The sequence below is a fragment of the Lissotriton vulgaris genome, chromosome 1_1 (genome assembly GCF_964263255.1).
Source record: "Lissotriton vulgaris chromosome 1_1, aLisVul1.2, whole genome shotgun sequence".
In the NCBI taxonomy this organism is placed as follows: Eukaryota; Metazoa; Chordata; class Amphibia; order Caudata; family Salamandridae; genus Lissotriton; species Lissotriton vulgaris.
Genome location: NC_141685.1, coordinates 1339250599 through 1339269979, shown reverse-complemented (window position 1 = coordinate 1339269979; position 19381 = coordinate 1339250599). Strand labels below are relative to the sequence as shown.

Below are 19381 nucleotides of genomic sequence, written 5' to 3'. Positions count from 1 at the left end.
GCAGGGAACACTGAATTGCTCTGCCAACAGTAGGACCAGAAAGGAAAGTTGCTACTGCCAGGGGGTAGCACTTTCAACTGTGGCCGCTCCCGCAGACGCCAGAGGATGGGTCCTACAGCAAACAAATGATGGACGGAATGCTGACAATGCAAACATTCTCCCCCAGTCAAAAGATCGGAGTTAAATCCATTGTTGTTTTGCCTACTACGCCACCCCTGTTTCGAACCAGCCATATGCAAATCAGTCTTGATCCTGTGCCCATACTGGAATGGCATGGTGATCTAAAAAAACCCTGATGGATTTAGGCCCAGATCTCTGTACTGGGGTGAATGGTTAACATTGTTCTGCATTCTGTCCATCAATTGTTCTTTTTTGCTGAGAATGGGTCCTGGCAGGGGATCGCGGGGGCCTTGGGCCTCCCGCCGCAGCCCTCATTTGGATGCTAAGTTGTAGGTGCCCGTCGTGGGACCGGAGCGCCCACAAAATATATAAAAATAAAAAAAATACAATTATGTCCGGCTCCTGTGCTGGTACCTAAGATGGGTGCTGGCTGAGCAGCAGGCGGTGCTATGGGGGCCGTGGAGCTCCCCCTGCGGGACCCAACAATGAAACAATCTACCTCCAGCTAACCAAGCCCCATTGGATGGACAAAACACGTTATGGAGAGTCCACTCCATCCAGACATCCAAATCACTTTAGGTGACCAAACCCCTACTACGCACAGCCTTTGCTTTGTGCACAGCTCTTCACCATGTGCACAACATTTCTAGGAGAATGCACTCCTTCCAGACACACAAGCCCCAATAGGTTGTCAAATTCCTTCTACGCACAGTTATCCCCTGTGCACAACTTTTCACAGAGAACCCACTCCCTACGGACTCTTAAACCCTGTTAGGTGGTCAGGCCCATTCAAACACAACCTTGGTCCTGTGGACAACTCTTCAGGGAGCCCTCAGCCTTCACACAACCGAGCCATTTTAAGAGGCCAAGCATGTTGTAAAAGGTTACACTCGTTAGCAGTACAGAAGCAACAGAAAAGGTTCTCTTGATTTGGCACACGGAATACCATTCAGTGTCGGAAGCGTTTAGCAAATTGTCACACTCATTGGATTGTCATCAGTGATGTCCTTAATCATGTAATTCAACATGTTGTGACTGATGTAATATGTGGGGTCATAAGCAATGATATACTGATAAAGCACTCTACTTACACATCTGCTTTGAAATCTGAGCTGTGATGGCCTCTAGGGGACCAGGAGAGTTTTGAACTTCCACCTCACTGGTTGGGTTGGGTTGTTTCAAATGTGGTGGGTATGCTACTAAACTGTCATTGACACCTATGGCCATGGTGCGACTGTCATTCCCCTTCACAATTGTGATCCATACAGTGTAATTCTATACCAGCGTCTGCCTTAATCTTTCTTTCCTTCTGTCTGTGTCTGAATGCTGTCCTTTTCATTGTCTGTCCATGCAGGCCACTAAGCACCACCGATTAAAGCGGTATCACAGCCAGTTGTATGTGAACGGTTCGAAGTGTGATCTGAACGGCCGGACCAGGGAAGCAGAAGTGAGGGTGAGTAAGAGGCATGCTTCTGCATCCTCGGTTTGCATGCTTCTTGAAAGATTTATCTGATAAACAAGTTGTGTTTCTTAGGTGGTTCTGAGTCTCGTTCAATACACATACGTTTAAAAAGAAAGAAAAAATTGGGAGAGAAAGAAGAAGCTAATGGTGATACTTTACTGCTCATATGTACCACTTGCCCAAGCAGAATAGTGTGTTCGCAAGCATCTGCCACCTCGCTTTGAGTTTGATGCTCATACAAGCAGGTTGCACATATCGACTGCAAATTACGCACCAACATTTTGGAGTCTGGCTGCAATATTCTTATGAAGCCTATGCAGTCACATCATTGAATTTCCATTAGCAGGGCTCACAAAATGCCTTTGTAATATTAGTCGGGTTGCTATTTGCATCCATTCTGTGTGTGGTTACTAAGGCATTTAAGAATGTCTCCAATGGGCATCAGACCTCTTCTACATTTGCATTACCACAGGAAATCTTTTCTTTTTAAAAAGCTTTTGAAAGAAATGCGGTGGAGTAGAGGCAGACAAATCTGGTGTCAGATATTCTTACATCTGTTGTATTTCCTGATTCTGCCTGAAGTGCGGGTTTTGCTTCTTGCGGAATTAACCTAACCTTGTAAGATGGTATAGTAGAGATAGGAAGCAAATAAGTGCTGAAGACTAGCCGAGCTAGTTTGTTTCTGTAAGGGGTATTTGCTTCAGATAAATCCAGTTACAGGGCTGTCTTTTAGATTCTTTATTTGCCGCATGGCTCTCTTTGTTTGCTGCATATGATGACTCTTGGAGCCAAACCTATGTCTCAACCCACCCTCTGAGGTTTTCCTCTTTCCCCCCACGTTTCCCTCTTTTCTTTATGCAAAATAGTTCTTGTTGGTAGCATGACTTAGCTGGTTGCTTGTCTCTTGCCGATATGAGTTCTTTATGCAACCTTACAGTGTGTGATGTTGGAAACATTACTTGATCTGCTCTCAAATGATCCAGGTGGTGTTTGTAGACCTGTATCACTTTCATCCTACACAGAAAAGATGTGTTGTCTTCTGATTCCTCCACATCTCACAGCCAACTGCGGTGAACTTTTTTCTCAAATCCTATTGGACCCACTAGCTGTGTACGAGAATCTTCGATTTTTTTAATTAGGAAATTACCAGGTCTTTTACCCTTGTGTTACCCTTATAGTCTTCACCAGCTTACATCCTTCAATCTCATTTCTTGCCCCATGTTTCACTCAGTCAATTCATTAGTACTCCAGAGAATGACCATGCTGCTGCTTCTGTCTCTTTTGTACAGTTTGTCTGCGAGGAAGGCACCGGAGACTACATTGCCCGCATTGATGAGCCGCAGTCCTGCGCATATGTCCTTACAGTGCATACAACTCGAATCTGCCACCACCCATTCCTGCGACCCCCTTCCACCGCCACACCGCAGACTATATACTGCCAACCTGCCCTTAGCCCTGAGCAGTTCATGGAGTATATCAAAGCTCAAGTCTGTGAGTAGTAGCTATGCTTTTGCTCTAATTTAATTTTTCTGGGTTTCTGGTGTACATACAATGTACGAAAGGAAATAACAAAGTAGGATGCATATGCCAGAAAGAGGCTTCATCAAATTAAATGCTCACCGCCGACATCTGTGCATACCATTTCGGTAACTAGTTCAAATCACTGCAAAGCTAAAGCCACGTTCTGAAAAAGTAAATTCACTTGCATTTGTCCCTTAATGATTACATGTCTTCTATGGAAATGTAGGTGCTTTTGCACCTGCTCATTACTGTCTGTGTGTTATAGTTGATCACGAATTCTCGCTTCCATTTACTTGCATTGAGACAAAGTGTTTAAATGCAGCACCAGAATGTGTGGAGTTTAGCATTACATGCATAATCTGTTTGGGTATGAAACTTTGGCCCATTGAAACTGCAATTGCCTTATTTTGAACACTTACTGCCTGATTTGGCATTAAACATGTTAGACTTCTATGAACTATGCCGAATGTTTGTGTTTTCTTTTAATGTTCCATTGTACTAACTTTCATTAGGTTGGTTAATAGTGAAACACCTTATTTACAGTCCTTTGACACAGAAGAACTGAAGTATTAAGCACCATATAAAAAAGGATCATTATACTTCTATGTGATTTGAAAAAACATTATAATGGAGCAGTCTGTTATGGGAAATAGTTTCTAAATTAAGTTTTTCCCATTTCCACGGTGCAAAGTGAGATTCTCATCTGACTAGCTTAAATAGTCAGAAAATAGCTTTTTAGATGGAAACAGACCTATGTGGCAGCTTTTGAACAACTTCATCCAAGTAACCAATGTGATACATTTAAGATGATTAATCAAAATCGCCTGGTTGTTTATATATTTTAAAATGACATTTCACATACACAAATTGAAACAATATCTATTATCCTCTTAATGATCGGCCAGGTATTGAAAAACCTTTTTAGCTTAGGATAACAGACTGAGACAGCTCTAGAGGTCCCAATACCCAGGGCTTATTGGCTCAGTGGGCGTGACGGCCGACTGTATGGGTATTGGACACGCTACTGCCCAGGGTGAGAGACCTTCCCTGAGTGCCAGGCGCAGCGGTGAAGAGGGAAGCTGCCAGCCGCTGGAGGCACGACGAGGAAGGCGGCGGGGGCTCCGTTGATCGCGGACTGCGGGTAGGCTTGCTTGTGGGGTCTTGGCTTGGTTGAGGCTTAGGGGGTGCTGCTGCTGTCTTTTTTGAGTGGACTGTTGCCTGGGAGTGACTGAGGCAGAGGATTCGACCAGTATCCAGAGTGCAGAAGAGGTCGACCTGACAACCCCTAAATGGCAGGCAGTCCTGCCTGCAACGCCTCTCACCAAGCCTGGTACAATCGCCTCTCAACCAGCCCTGTGCTCAGGAGAAGGTACGGTCGCCATTTTGTGATTTGGACGCTGCAGCGGGAGTGGTGTGCCCTGCACCTGGAGTATACACTGAGATGATGGCCCTTGGGGGGCCAAGAGCTTGATCTTTAGCGGGCCAGTACTGAATCTCCCATGAGAAAAGTCCTTGCCGTGTGGTGACGACCTGTAAGACAGTTGAATCCAATGAGGATTTGTTGCCCCTCCCTCTCTTTCGCCCCCATTTTGTTAAACTGCCCCTCTGTGCTTTCGTCCCCTTGGCAGCCATCTTCCCTCACTCCTTGCAACCAAACCACTTCCTCTGCCCAAACCACTTCATGTGGTCTTCGATACTCGCCTAGGCTATAGGGCCACCTTGTGGCCATAAATATGAATTACGTCCCACATTACTTTTACGCTTATTTTCTATTGTTCATCTCATTTGCTTGTTTATCGTTATTTATCTGAAGTTCTTGTATATCTTCCTTACTTAGCTGAATTGTAGTTGTGCCTATTGTATACCTCCCCATCTTAACTAGGAACTACATCACACATTACTTTCTCACTCATTTACACTCTGTCCTTCTTTTTTGTTTTCTGCCCTTAGTTTTTCTGATGTTTTTGAGCACTATCCTTACCTATCTGATGTTTTTGATTATGACTTAGAAATGCATTTTGTACACCTCCGTAACTACTCTACTCCGTGGTGACTGGCTAATATGCGACTTTCACAATTAAAGCTCACATGCACTTCTAAACTGCCAATCGTATTGTTCACTGTATAACATCACTCCTCCACAGCTCTCTGCTCTACCTTCTAACCAATCTAACCAGATTCAAGCGCATTGCTCACTGTACAATATTGTTCCTTCCCTACGCCCGGCCCAGCCTTCTAACACCTCAGTTTTCAGCACTCCCTTACTTCCCCTACCCTGCAGCTCAACTGTAACTAGACTTAAAATGTCTCGATCAATAGACCCCCACAAACCCCTCGACACTGCACTCGTGAGATATGGCCCCAACTCATGGAACATCACGTATCCTAAAAATTCCTCCAATAATTCAAAAAAGAACTTCAAACACAGACTACTGAAACAACAACCGGAAACACTTATAGTGGATACCTACCATAGCGTGACCAACAGCAACAAGAAAATAGTCTTCTATTCCAAGCGCCCTGAAAAGTTACGAAGTCAATAAAAATACCTATGGAACAAAACTCACCTAGTCCCCCCTCCCTAGCCTTTAAAGGGAAAATCACTATTTCCATCTTCAGGACAGGGAACATACTTATTCAAGCTACCAACTCTCACTTCACCATCTTTGATCAACATTTCCCGTCACTCTTCACCTCACTCACACAACAGGGCCATCTGCCCCAAACTCCTCTCTCGCCCTTACAACGGACCATTAACCCTAAACCGGCATGCCTTCTCCCCACTGATTCGGTATGCAACGCTGTGACACCCCCTGACACTTAGCAACCTTGCTGCCCCAATTAACACACACCGCCAGCAAATAATTACTAGATTGACTTTACTTGCTTCCACCCTAACCTGTAGTCACAAGGTAACATAACTCAACGATGCATACCCCAAGCCAGGTGATGCAGTCCCTAACTACAGACCGTCAGCTACTGAACTCTGTGGGCGAACCGCTCCCTACTGATGCAGTCCTAGCTCAGCTCACACACAGTCTACACTCCCAGTCCCAACAACAATGACAATCTCCATAGTGCTGCTCGCTCTCCTCCCGTATACTCAGGACTTGCCACCTACCCTCCCACTCTCAATGCTGCAAGCATCAATGACACTTACCCAGCTCCTGAAGTGAATGGAGAAAAACTCTACTTCCTAGCTATTGACATTGCAAATCTAAGACCGGACCTCACATTCAAGGCCAAGTTATCCCACTCTCACACTCCGGATAGTGATAAATTGCCTCCCCGCACAGGTTCTCCTATGGCCTTACATCGCACCTTCCTGCCTTCTACTCCTTTGTGTCGTCTGTCCCACAGACCCCACCGTGCTGATAGCCACATATCCTCCCTGGAAGTTGATGCTATCAGCGTATCTTACCTCACAACAAACCAGAATTTGTCTCTAAATCCTCCCGATACGTTCCCAGTAATAGTGGGCACAAATAGAATCCCCAGAATTATCTACTCGTCCAGACCTCCTTCTAAATACACCACCATTCAAACACTACACTCTACTAATGATAATCCCTGCCCTCTATCATGCATGCTCCTCAACTGTAGATCAGCTCAGCAGGCTACAGATATCGCTGAAGCTTTACTCAGCAAAGAAATTGATATCGCTTTCCTCGCCGAATCCTGACTCATTGACCACTCTACTCCCATATTAGACCTGCTTACACCACCTGGATCCACCATCGTTAGACAAGACAGACCTAAAAGAACAGGCGGTGGAATAGCCATCATTCACAAAGACGGAATACATCTTTCCATCCTAAATAACGCAGAATACTCTACTTTTAAATACCCTGGTGTTGAACTTAGTCAAAGGCTCCCCTCCTATCAAACTACACACCATCTAATTTCACCCTCTTTGCAGACGTGTTAACTGACCTAGTAACTCGGTTCTCCCTTACTGACACAAAGGACGTGTTCTTCGGCGACTTCAATATTCACTGGAACAGATCAGAAGACCCCACAGTCCGTAATCTCGCCAACCTTCTGGAAATAAATGACCTTAAACAACTCTGCAGAGAACTTAGAACCATCTCACCCATTGACTGGTCCGACCACCATCTCATATTGTTTAATATCGAAACCCACTGCAGACCCCACCCAGCCTTAATAGATAAACCTAAGCACTGGACCAGGAACTTCAAACAAGCCCCAATAGTTGAACTGGAATCCAGAATTCTTGCTCAACAACAGCGTCACCCTATCACTCCTACCGCTGATGATCTAACTGCCCACAATAATACAGTGACAATGGAAGTTCTCGACCAAGTGGCAACACTCCAACTAAAACCACTGCGATCAATCCAAAGTCTTGCTTCAACTCAGATCTTAACAACGAGAGAAGACAATCAGACGGGCAGAAAGGACATTGAGACAAAACCCCTCGACAGTGCACCTAGCACTACTCAGAACTGCCCAGATGTCATATACGAAGCACATTTTTAGAGAAAAGGCCTCTTTCGCAACCAACTTGACCGTGCGAAGAATAGACCCAGTGAGCTCTTCAACATTGTTAAACGTCAAACCGCCCTCACATCCACACACAAACTAACAGCCACTAAAGAAAGCTGTGAAGAAATTGCCAGCTTCTTCACTGACAAAGTCACAAAACTGAAGCAATCCTTCTTTCAAGTCACAAATCTGCCATCCCGCCTTACCGTCCACACTGACTCACCACCCTCCGTAGTAGCCCCACCACCTGAACTTCCGAACGACCAAACAGCCACAAAAAACACTAATGGTACCCTTGATCTCCCTCAACTGAAAAATTATGCCAATTGGTCGGACTTTGAACCCATGACAGAAAACTATGTCTTCAATATAATTGCGAACCTAAAGCCTACTTCACACAGTAAGGATCAGCTACCTCAATAGTGCAAAATCTCAACCAGATCATTGCCCCGTTGTGGACAAAAATCATCATTACATTCTCGCCTCAGGCTATGTACCCGACTCCCTCCAACTAGAACAAATCACACCCATTCTCAAAAACCCAGGTGGAGACCCCAATGATCTCAACAACCTCAGACCTATCTTCAACCTCCCGTTCTTAGCCAGAACTATGGAAAAGTGTGTCTTACAAAAAATTAACCACCCTATAGGTGAATTCAATCTCCATGACCCCTTCCAAATCAGGGTTCAGGAAAGGCTGTAGCACGGAAACTACATGCTCAATATCTCAATGGAATCCACAGACCCTTAGACGAAGAGGATGCATGCCTACTTATACTACATGAATTATCAGCGGCTTTTGATAGTGTAAATCACCCAGCCTTACTTGACTCACTTAAGATCCACTATTGTATCAATGGCACAGTATTAATATGGTTCACATCTTACCTACTACACCGATCGCAACAAATTAAAATAAACTCTTGTTTCTCCAAACTAACAACAGCTAATTTTGGTGTACTCCAGGGCCCAATTCTCTCCACTTCCCTTTTCATTCTCTTCATGGAACCCCTTGCAATCATCCTGAAGCAAGCAGGGATCAAATATCACATTTATGCTGATGACACTCCAGTCTTCTACACAATAAAATCACCCAGTGACATTCTACATCTAAACACCACACTAAGCAAGATCCAATCTTGGTTTAATTCCAACCACCTAAAGCTGAACCCCAACAAAACAAAACTAATACTGTTCTCCCCCAATGGTAACCCACTACCAATCCAAGACTGGCTCGGTGACCTAGATGCAATTAATTGCTTGCTCACTCTGTCCAACTCTGTGAAGTCTTTAGGCATCAGTTTGGACAAAAACATGTCCATGAAAGGCCACTTCAAAAACTCAGCCAAAGGAGTGCTTTACAAATTAAAACACCTCAAGAAAGTTAAACCATTCATTCCCTCCGGTATTTCAAATTGGTAGTACAATCTCTTGTCTTCTCCAAACAGAACTACAGCAATGCCATCTTTGCAGAGATGCTGAAAATTCACCTCATCCTCCCCCCTCCCCCCACCCTAGATCAGTTCTAAACATGGCTGCCTGGCTCATAACGGGTGTTAAATGATTTGTACACATCACACTAGCCCCCAAGACCCTCAACTGGCTTCCCATCGAAGGAAGATGTATTTACAAGATTGCTTACATCATTACACACGAAGCCCTTCACACACATACCCCCAACTATCTTGACAACAAACTTATGAAAGCAAGAAGAACCAGAACTCTGAGTAGCTCCAACTCACTTCTCCTCATACCTTCCATACTAAAAAGGAAATCCACCCAGACTCTCATTTTTTCTGGAAATGCACCCAGCCTATGGATATCACGGCCTAGAGATCTACGATTGAACCCCTCCTTCTCCTGCTTCAAACGGGACCTGAAACTCAGTCTCCTCAACATGCTAGCTAACTGAACTTCGTTCCAATAACTATCGCGCTCTAGGATTAGACCCTCTGTGACAGGTGCTTGTTTGAGTGTTTCAGCTGTCTATTATGTTGTTTTCTCCCTGAACACATACGGTGCTTATTGTCAGCATATAGTAGCCTCCGGAATTGCCTGACAATTCTCTTTGTCCCTACTTCTGCTTGTACTCAAATTTAAGTGTCTCGCACTATATGTTAAGCGACTTTATTGTGTTTCTGTCATCATTGTGATACCTTCTGGTCTAACTAGCGCTATATAAAGCCTATAAATAAATAAATCTATTATGGCCATGTTGCATGAGAAGCCTAGTAGAGATATTTGTGTACAGGGGTATCGGAAACGGGCCGATCAGCTCTCTTTATGATCGGAAATAGTGCCATTAAAACAGAATACCATGAGTTCTAACTCTGTTTCACAACGTGGTTCTTCTCATTTTGCCCTCCATACCATTACTCCTTCCCTCCCCACTCCCTCCCTACCTGCCAGCCACTAGCTGAAGACAAGGTACCCAGAGTGCACTATCGATCCGTCTGCTGATGTATTGTTTTTGGGGAGCACCAAACCATCCACAAGGCTTCTCTCATTTTCTCAGTGTTCTCCCTTCTTTCCACTGCCCTGGTCCTTGTTTTCCCTCTTTTTTTCCATATCACCTGTCTACTTTCAGCACCTTGATGCAGCCCTAGGGCGAATAACAAGCTATACAAGGCCTTGTTTAAACAAACTTCCTGAAGCAAAGTGAGTTATGTTCTCATCTGACGATGGCCCATGTTGTCACCCATGATTTGGGTATTGCTACAAAGAAAACATCTTACATAGCTCTTTGCAGCTAACAGTGAAACTTATGAGGAGGTTTATTTTCTTAAACTCGTCATCTGTAATTTTCAGCTTCTGTCTGAAATTGTGCATGTTTTGGCTGCTGTTTTGCATGTATCCAAGGTGACTGGCAATTTTTAGGTCGAGCCTGGGCAGCGCATGCGCTGCTCTGTGATGCATGTGATTCAGGTATGCACTTGAAGCTCCGCCCATCTTTTCAATTGGCTGCTGTGACTGTCCTTTGTAAATGTTAGTTTTTGATTTGTTAATAGGCTTATTAGTTTCTCCTTAGTACATCCCTGTCTTCTTTTGTAACCTCTTTTCAGGACTCGACCTTTTACTGTGTCCTTATTGTATAGCTTGCATTAGGCCTTTGGAGAAGTCTTTGTTTAATTTATCTAAAGAGCACTGGTGGGTTGTCCGCTTTAGCAATGCCAGCGCTTTTTTTGTTGTTGTTGTTTTCAGCGCGCTATGTGCGGTTTCACTTTGACAATTGGGCCACTTACACCACTCGTGGGATGGGCCACGCAGCTCGCCCAGATCATTTTTTTAGTTATAGTTATTTATTTTATTAGTTTTTCTGTTTCGTTCTGTACTGGTAGCAAACATGGACTCCAGCATAGCCCACACAGTGTAAGCACCACAGTAGAAGTAGTAAATGTCTTCTTTTTCCAGGAATCTTAGAACTTACATTCCATTTAAACTCCAGCAAGAATGTCTCACAGTGCTGACTGTCGTTCCCTGCCCCCGCACTGATTTCTTTTTTTTTTATTTAAGACTGGAAAGTGGGGAGCTGAGTGTTTTTGCTAGCGCTCCAGTGATCCCGGTCATCCAAATAGTAAATGGCGATGTTTACTTTCCTCCAGGAAAGGTCAAGATTTACTTCACGACACTAACTACGCACACCCACCGCACAAACCTTCGAGGCACTCGGCAATCAAACACCCCCCATCCGCCACGCACATAACTGAAGTAAAGACATGAACAGCTGAGCTTCTGTGTCTCTGAAGGAATTGTTGGGTGAGCACAGAGCCCCAGCCCCTGACTCCTCTGTCCGATGTCCCTGCCCGACCGGTTTTAACTTTATTAAAAACCAAGCTTGCCAAAGCACACATGGCTCGCTGCTCCCTCCGTACACATCCAGGCTTGGTGTGCTGCACCTCGTGGGGGTTTGTGTGATTGGCACATGCGCTGTGAAAACACTCCAAGGCGCTTCCAAAACACCCCCTCATAAATGTGGCACGGGGATATAGACACATAATTTCACATTTGTAGGACTTCTCCAGTCCTCTCTGTTAAACAAAATTCTCCTGTCAGGCATGTTTGCCAAGTCAGCGGGCACTGCCCCTTGTCCTGCCTCCTACTCACGGGGGCACACAAGCCAAAATGTGGAGCCAGCCCCAAAGCACACACCAGACTGTCTACTCGCCCTGCTTATGCGGAAGACTCATGTTTTTTTTGTTTTGTTTTTTACTTTTTACAAACAGCGAGAAGATCATGCTCTGTAAAAATAGAATTGTCCAACCAAGATCGCTACTTAGAATGTAATCTTGAGTGAATTTGCAACTTGTATGTATTTAACTCTAACCACTAGTATCTGTAGTACATTTGTGTACTTACTACCCTTCTTATGGGAGTTTAGAGTTTATCTGTTTGTATCTTTTATGTTATTCATGTACTCTGAAGTCCTTATGTAATGTAACTGGTTCTATTGTATAGCGCTCTGACACCTTCGTATAAAATTTGCGCTATGTAAAAACGCATAAATAAAATAAGTCCCTGGAAGGCCAAACCGCGTCCTCCTCTTCCCTGCTGTACACTGTATTTTCATTTACTGTTGCCTGTGTATATTTCCATCACTTTGTCTGCCTCCTTCACATACCAAGCATTTGAAATGCAGTATGTCTTTCATTTGCAAAAAATGAGCTATTGGCATTGTAAATGACAATGCCTTTTATTTATGTTGTGGTTTTCAATACCGATAAATTAAAAGCATTGTCATTTACGATACCAGTAGCTTAAACTCTTGTAAATGCGAGACCTATTGAATTGCAAATTCTTGTTCTTAATCGTCCTTAGTCTTCGATGTCCATAGCAAATGTTCTTTGCCCTCTCAGTTCTTGCCCAGTACCTCCACTTCTAAGCTTAACCAGCATATTTTTGGGAGGAATAGATATCCTTAAGAGATGTTTGAGCTTTTATTTTATGCCGTAATAAAACTAAATGGCCTCTCTCTCAAGTAAGGAAAACATTTTTTTTGTTGCGGAATTTTGTTGTCTTAGCGCGATTCCTGCACTTTAATTTACTTTTTTTGTTTTTTTAATATCATCAGCCATAAACCTGCATTCTCCCAGTTTTCCTGCTAGATTTTACTTATAAATTGCACTAGCCAGGTCATATCAAGGGTTTATGTGGACATTAGATAGCACTGGGGTTTTACTTGGATTTGTATTGCATTAAGTATTATTTGAGTCTTCCTGTAAAACAGTAACTAGTTCATTTTTTGCTTTGTTTCTCCTCAAAGCGGACACAAAGCGGATAGTGGAAGAACTCGCAGAGGAGCTCCAAATCCTTGACCCTGAGGAATGGCGGGATAAGGGGTCAGATCCCACGAGTGCACATCCTGACACTCCTGAGCAGGAATCGCTTGACAGTGGCGAGGATCAGCGAGTGGGTGAGAATGGTTCTCTGTGCATGCTTCTACACGCACAGCTGATTAATGATATTAGTAATAAGGAGGCGTAATATCCGTTGGATTTGAAAACGAAACTCCTCTGTGCCTGGTTGGCAGTAAGCAAGTTTGAGTTCTTAACTGTTTTGGCAGTACTCCAAACCCAAATCATTCACCTGCAACAGTCTTTTGATGTTTCGCAAGTTTGGAGGTTAAAATTTAGTATTTTGTCTGTGTGGAAGAGAAGGGGAGCTTGTCAAGATGAGTCTCTTCCCTCGATGACCAACCCCTTTAAGACCTCTTACTTCCCTCCCTTCTACAATATATTGCATTTACCTTTGAAAGATAAGTGATCAGAATATACTTTTCCTGTCCGTAACCAACCATCTAAACTTGATGAGTAAAATCGTAACCAGATATATGCTATGTCCACAAGCCTGTTACAGTATCAATCACATACAGTTGTCCTAAATCACAGTCCATTAGAGGAAGAATCTCCACTGGAAAGAATAAGTGAATATCTCTGGATATTATGTTTAATAATAATGTGGCCCACCAAATCTCCTTGTAAGGGTAGATGTGTGAAACCCCATTCGGTTTTCCCGCAAATCTTGTCATAGGGGCTGTTTATTTGTTTTTTTTTTGAGTTCAGAAAGATTTTATTGAAAGAATATGACATAAGCTTACAAAGTAAGACAAAGAAAATAACAAGCAAAAGTATACATATCATAGGGGCTGTTTAATCAAAGAGTGGATCAAGACCAGGTAGTCCGTCAAGGGACCTGTTGGGTGGCCAACGATGTTGTGGTGTTATCTAACCTGTGACCTTTTTATTGTCAATAAATGGCGTTGGGCAAACGTTGTACAGTTAAATCTGGCGGAACCTCACTGAGCCTATTACCAAGTATAAAAAAATGTTTGAGTGAAAAATGTATATGTGTGTAGGCATGAATAAGAGCAAACAAATTTTAAAAAGTTGTACACTTCAGGACATAGACAGTTTATTCCACCTGTGAACAGTGAAATTGTAAAAATAAATGTCATCAAACGCACTATCTGTCAAAATGTGTAATTGTGTGTGTGTGTGTGTGTGTGTGTGTGTGTGTGTGTATATATATATATATATATCTTCACACGCCGGTTCCTGCTTTCCCAGCCACTTCGAGCGCTCAATGTGGGTGCGTTTCCCTACGGCGGAACCTCGCCGTTCAATATAGCACACTCCTCCGTTTTGACGAAAGAAATGGGCGCACACTCGCTGCCTTCCACAATTGTTTTATTCGATCTTTAACAGCTTGGAAACAAACAACGATCAACGCGTTTCAGTGCTCCTGGCACCTTGCTCACGATCACTTGTTTACATTTTTTTTCTTTTTTTAAAGAAACCAATTACATGGATGTTACCTCACATCCTGTTTTACTCTAGGCATTGTGGTTATTGTAGTTTTTAATAAAAAGAGTCTGTTTTTGTGAAGATGGGTCCGCTAGTTCAGTACTATTTCAATTGATAGTTTGGATATTCATTGCCTCATGAATATTTCCCGTTTTGGACCGTGTTCTTGTTGTTTATATCCCTCCAGTGGGATTACTTGACTAGCGGCCAATTTGTCAGAGAACCCCTGAGAGGCCATTGCATGTTCCTGACTCTGTAGTTAAGTTCATTTTGTTGTTCTCCTTTCCTTCCATGGATATGTCATGTGTCACTCATCTCTCTTTGCTCTTCACCAGCTCATTATGAGTTCTTACACGAGGTGGATGTACAACTCCTCCGATTGGTTCAGGCCATGTGGATGTAAGGTTCTGAAATTTAGGATGTGTCGCGATTCTTTTTTGCGCATGATTTTCTCACGATCTCCTCCCCGTATGTTCTTCGGTATGGTCTCTATCCCGAAGAATTTTAATTTTTGCCAATCCGCATTGTGCTTCTGCTCCATGTGTTTTGCCACCGCATTTGCTCTGTCCTTGTGTGTCGTGGCTCTGGCATGTTCCATTATCCGCTTTTTTAGCTCACCCTTGGTGCTTCCCACATACATCAGGGGGCATGGACATACCACGCCATAGACCGTGAATTCTGTCGTGCAGGTGATTAGTTGTTTTATCTGCCATTTTTTGTTATCAGGTAGCGGTATTTCTTTGGTGGGTTTGGCAATTTGACACATTTTGCAATTATAGCATTTTACAAAGCCTGTGGTTTTCAACCAGTCTTTCTTTTTGCTTGTGCTGCAGTGGCTGTGGATCAGTTGATCTTTCAGATTTGGGGCTCTTCTATAGGTCACCTCCGGATGTGAGCCCACTATTTTTCCTACTGTATCATCCAGGTGGAGTATTTTCCAATTTTTTCTCATTATTTTTACAAGTTCTTTACTGTTTTCTGAGTAATCCATAATTAGTCGAATTGGTTCTCGTGTACATTTTTCTTTTTCAATCGACTTTGTCAGACACTCCTGTCTTGTTTTTACGTTTGCCCTTTGCCAGCATTTTTCAATATTTCCCCAATTGTATTGACGATTTTTAAACCTTTGTTTTGCTTTGGTGCTGTGTTCCTGCCATTCTGTGTCTTCACTGCATATCCTCCTGATTCGGAGGAACTCTCCATAGGGTATGCTGGAGATAAGGGATGCTTGGTGGCAACTCGTTGCTTCCAATGTGGCATTGGTAGCTGTTGCTTTTCTGTAAAGCGTCGTGTGGATATGGTTTTCCTTGACATAAATACGAGTATCCAGGAAGGTGATTTCAGTGTTGCTGATCTCGTAAGTGAAGGATAATCCGGCTGTTCTTGCGTTGATGATGTTGAAATACTCCTGGAATTCATCTTTGGTTCCTTCCCAAATAATCAACAGGTCGTCTATAAACCTTATCCAACACATGACCTTACTTGTGAATTTGTCAAATTCTGGCGCCCAAGCTATTTCCTTTTCCCAGTACCCCATCGTGAGACAGGCGTAATTGGGACTAAATGAAAAACCCATTGCGGTTCCGCTGCATTGTCTGTATATTTCTTCACCGAACAGGAAGATGTTTTGTGATAGGCATAATTCCATCATGTCTAACAACATTTGATTATGATTTTTGTACACAATGTCTCTTTGTTGTAGAAAGTAATTACAAGCTTTAAGACCCAGATTATTTTGTATATTTGTATACAATGATACAACATCCATAGATATTAGTTGATAACTTTCTTGCCATGGGATGTTTTCTAGTCGTCTCAACAAGTCGTTGGTGTCCTGTATGTATGAGCTGAGTTCTGTTACATGGGGTTTAAGAAAGTGATCTATGTAGTTTGAGATTGGTTCTAGCAAAGAGCCCTTTGCCGATAATATCGGTCTGCCTGGTGGTTTGTTGCGGTCTTTATGCACCTTAGGAAGGAAGTATATTGTTGCCGTGATTGGGTGGCTGGTTGTAAGATATTTTTCTTCGTCACTGTCAATGAGATTATTTAATTTCCATTGTCTCAATTTTTCATCTAACTTGGTCTTTATTTCTTGAGTTGGATTTGTTCTAAGTCTTTCATATCGGAGGAGTTGTACATCCACCTCGTGTAAGAACTCATAATGAGCTGGTGAAGAGCAAAGAGAGATGAGTGACACATGACATATCCATGGAAGGAAAGGAGAACAACAAAATGAACTTAACTACAGAGTCCGGAACATGCAATGGCCTCTCAGGGGTTCTCTGACAAATTGGCCGCTAGTCAAGTAATCCCACTGGAGGGATATAAACAACAAGAACACGGTCCAAAACGGGAAATATTCATGAGGCAATGAATATCCAAACTATCAATTGAAATAGTACTGAACTAGCGGACCCATCTTCACAAAAACAGACTCTTTTTATTAAAAACTACAATAACCACAATGCCTAGAGTAAAACAGGATGTGAGGTAACATCCATGTAATTGGTTTCTTTAAAAAAAGAAAAAAAATGTAAACAAGTGATCGTGAGCAAGGTGCCAGGAGCACTGAAACGCGTTGATCGTTGTTTGTTTCCAAGCTGTTAAAGATCGAATAAAACAATTGTGGAAGGCAGCGAGTGTGCGCCCATTTCTTTCGTCAAAACGGAGGAGTGTGCTATATATATATATATATATATATATATATATATATATATATATATATATATATACTGTCACCGTTCAATGGGCCAGTGTTTTGAGCTGAACGCCCTCTGAAAACAAGTAGGATATAGGAGAGTCTAAAAAATATCACATATATATTGTGTTATCTTGTCCATCTTCTAATCCGCTTCGGCAAAAGTAGGTGCAATAACCAAAAATTCTGTTTAGAGAAAAAATACAAGTGCTGATAATGCAAAATTTCCTTGCTATTGTAAAGGAAAGTTTTCAATTCTATTAAGGACGCGAAGGCTTTGATTAGGCTTTACTTTCTCCATTTATTTCACACCAGCAGCTTTTATAAAGTCCACATTAACCATAAAAACTACATTTCCCATGATGCGGAGGGGAAAATGGATAACGAAAGAGTCCAACGTAGGTAACCAATCCAGAACGAGGACATCCAACAACTTCCCTCGAGTATGCTCTACCCTCCTCTTTCTTCCTGCGACCACATCAAGCCAGTCTTTGTTGGTCCTGTTTGCCAGCGTCCGTTCCTAAGTCAAAGGAGGATAAATGTAAATCTGAGGTATGAGGCACAACCCGATAATCCTCAAACAACAGTGACAATAGTAATCCATATAATAACAAGAACACTATCAAAAGGCATTGTCAAACAAATCCAATCATAAACGTTTTACTCACCGCATCTACGTAGGTGTTCTGGGAGGGTTCTACTGTAAGGATGGGCTAATCCTCCCCTCCACGTCCTTAATAGAATTGAAAACTTTCCTTTACGATAGCTAGGACATTTTGTTTTCTATGGCAGGACCGGAGGCTTCAGATTAGGCTAGTTTAAAGCTTGTCCATCACTAAAGATCCCAGTGACACCACTGGTTTAAAGTAAAATCTTTTGAAGGTGGAGTCTGAAGACCAGTCTGCGGCATCTGAAAGAAACAGGTTAGTATTAGATTCCTTACCTTAGAATATCCCCAGGCGTCAGACTGGATCCGGAAACTTTTGCGTAGCAGTACCCCTGCACGTCGGTAGGCGTCGTCTGCGGCTCCGCATCAGTCGTTTGCGCCAGAGTACTTAGACGCCGCCCTCGCGCTCTGACGTCAGTTTTTTTTTCTCCGCGCCAGCTAAGCGCAGATCCAGAGAAGTAGTACCCTTTTAGTCATTTTTTGACTAAAACTTTGATCTTTTTTTATCTGTTTTTCGAGTTGATTGACTCAGACGGTGCTGGTAGGGATGCCCAGGTTAAAACCCTGCTCCAAGTGCAGCCGATTGATGTCGGTTACCGACCCCCATCGCCAGTGTCTTCAGTGTCTAGGCCTCGACCACGGCAACCGAACCTGCTCGGACTGCCGGGCCCTGACGTCTAAGGCTAGGTGGGAGCGGTCCGCAAGCGGCAGTCGGCCCGCGCCGTTCGAGGTCCCAGTCCCACAGGAGGTCGAGGGACCGGTCGTGGGGTCGGAGCCCTCGTAGCTCCGAGAGTCGGCATCGGTCTTCAGGATCAAGATCCTCAGGTAAGAGGCATGAGAGGTCGGAAAGGCGTCATCGCTCTTCCGACCCCCCCCGACGCTCACGCGACACGGCCGGGGGTTCGGGGGACACCACCCACGTGGCTCGACGGAGTCGCGGGCGTCGCAACCTGCCCCCATACCTACCGGTCCCTGGGCATGACGCTACGCCAGAGGAGGTCGAGCAGTATCCCATGGCCATGAGGTCTCTCCCTCCTCTCCTGGGTTATATGGCGCCTTTGGGCCAAGCGGGTCGGGTGCTTCGGCTCCGACTCCGTTGGGTGCTTCGGTCCCGGCGCCGCCGGCGACTTCGGTCCTGGCGCTGCAGGCCCTCACTGGATCCGGGTCGTCGCCGGTCGACCTAACGACCTCACAACCTCACCGGCGCCCGCCCCTAGGGTGTCACCCCCGGCGACGCCGTCCCCGATCCTGCCCTCGATTCGGTTCCGGCGCCGGAGCGGTGCCGCTGGGCGCCGCTCTCGACGTAGTTTGTAGACTTTTACTTCCACGAACCGGCCCCATCCTTTGAACCTGCACACCCGGAGATGGGTGACTAGGGGGATTGGGACGGGTCTGAGGACCCTCTGACATGGGAGTGTCAGTCTCAGCAGGACTAGATAGGTGAGCTTGGGACTGCCAGTGGGCCGGACACCTCGCCAGACACTGGTTTTGTCTCCCCTCCCACCGTGGCTACGGAGGAGGGGGCTGCCTACAGTGTGGTGCTGACGCGGGCGGCCAAGGCCTTGGGCCTGGAACTCCCCGTCGCGGCTGTGCGGACTATCCTCCTC

General features: G+C 44.2%; 1 protein-coding gene across 4 annotated transcripts in view; it reads left to right on the top strand.

Annotated features, from left to right (window-relative positions):
• Positions 1–19381, top strand: part of OS9 (OS9 endoplasmic reticulum lectin) — a 310804-nt gene that overhangs the window by 125786 nt on the left and 165637 nt on the right. For all 4 annotated transcript variants that reach the window (XM_086966442.1, XM_086966460.1, XM_086966451.1 and 1 more), the window contains exons 5-7: positions 1475–1573; positions 2872–3073; positions 12870–13019. In XM_086966442.1, coding sequence (XP_086822568.1) covers positions 1475–1573; positions 2872–3073; positions 12870–13019 — 451 coding nt within the window. The remainder of the gene's footprint in view (positions 1–1474; positions 1574–2871; positions 3074–12869; positions 13020–19381) is intronic.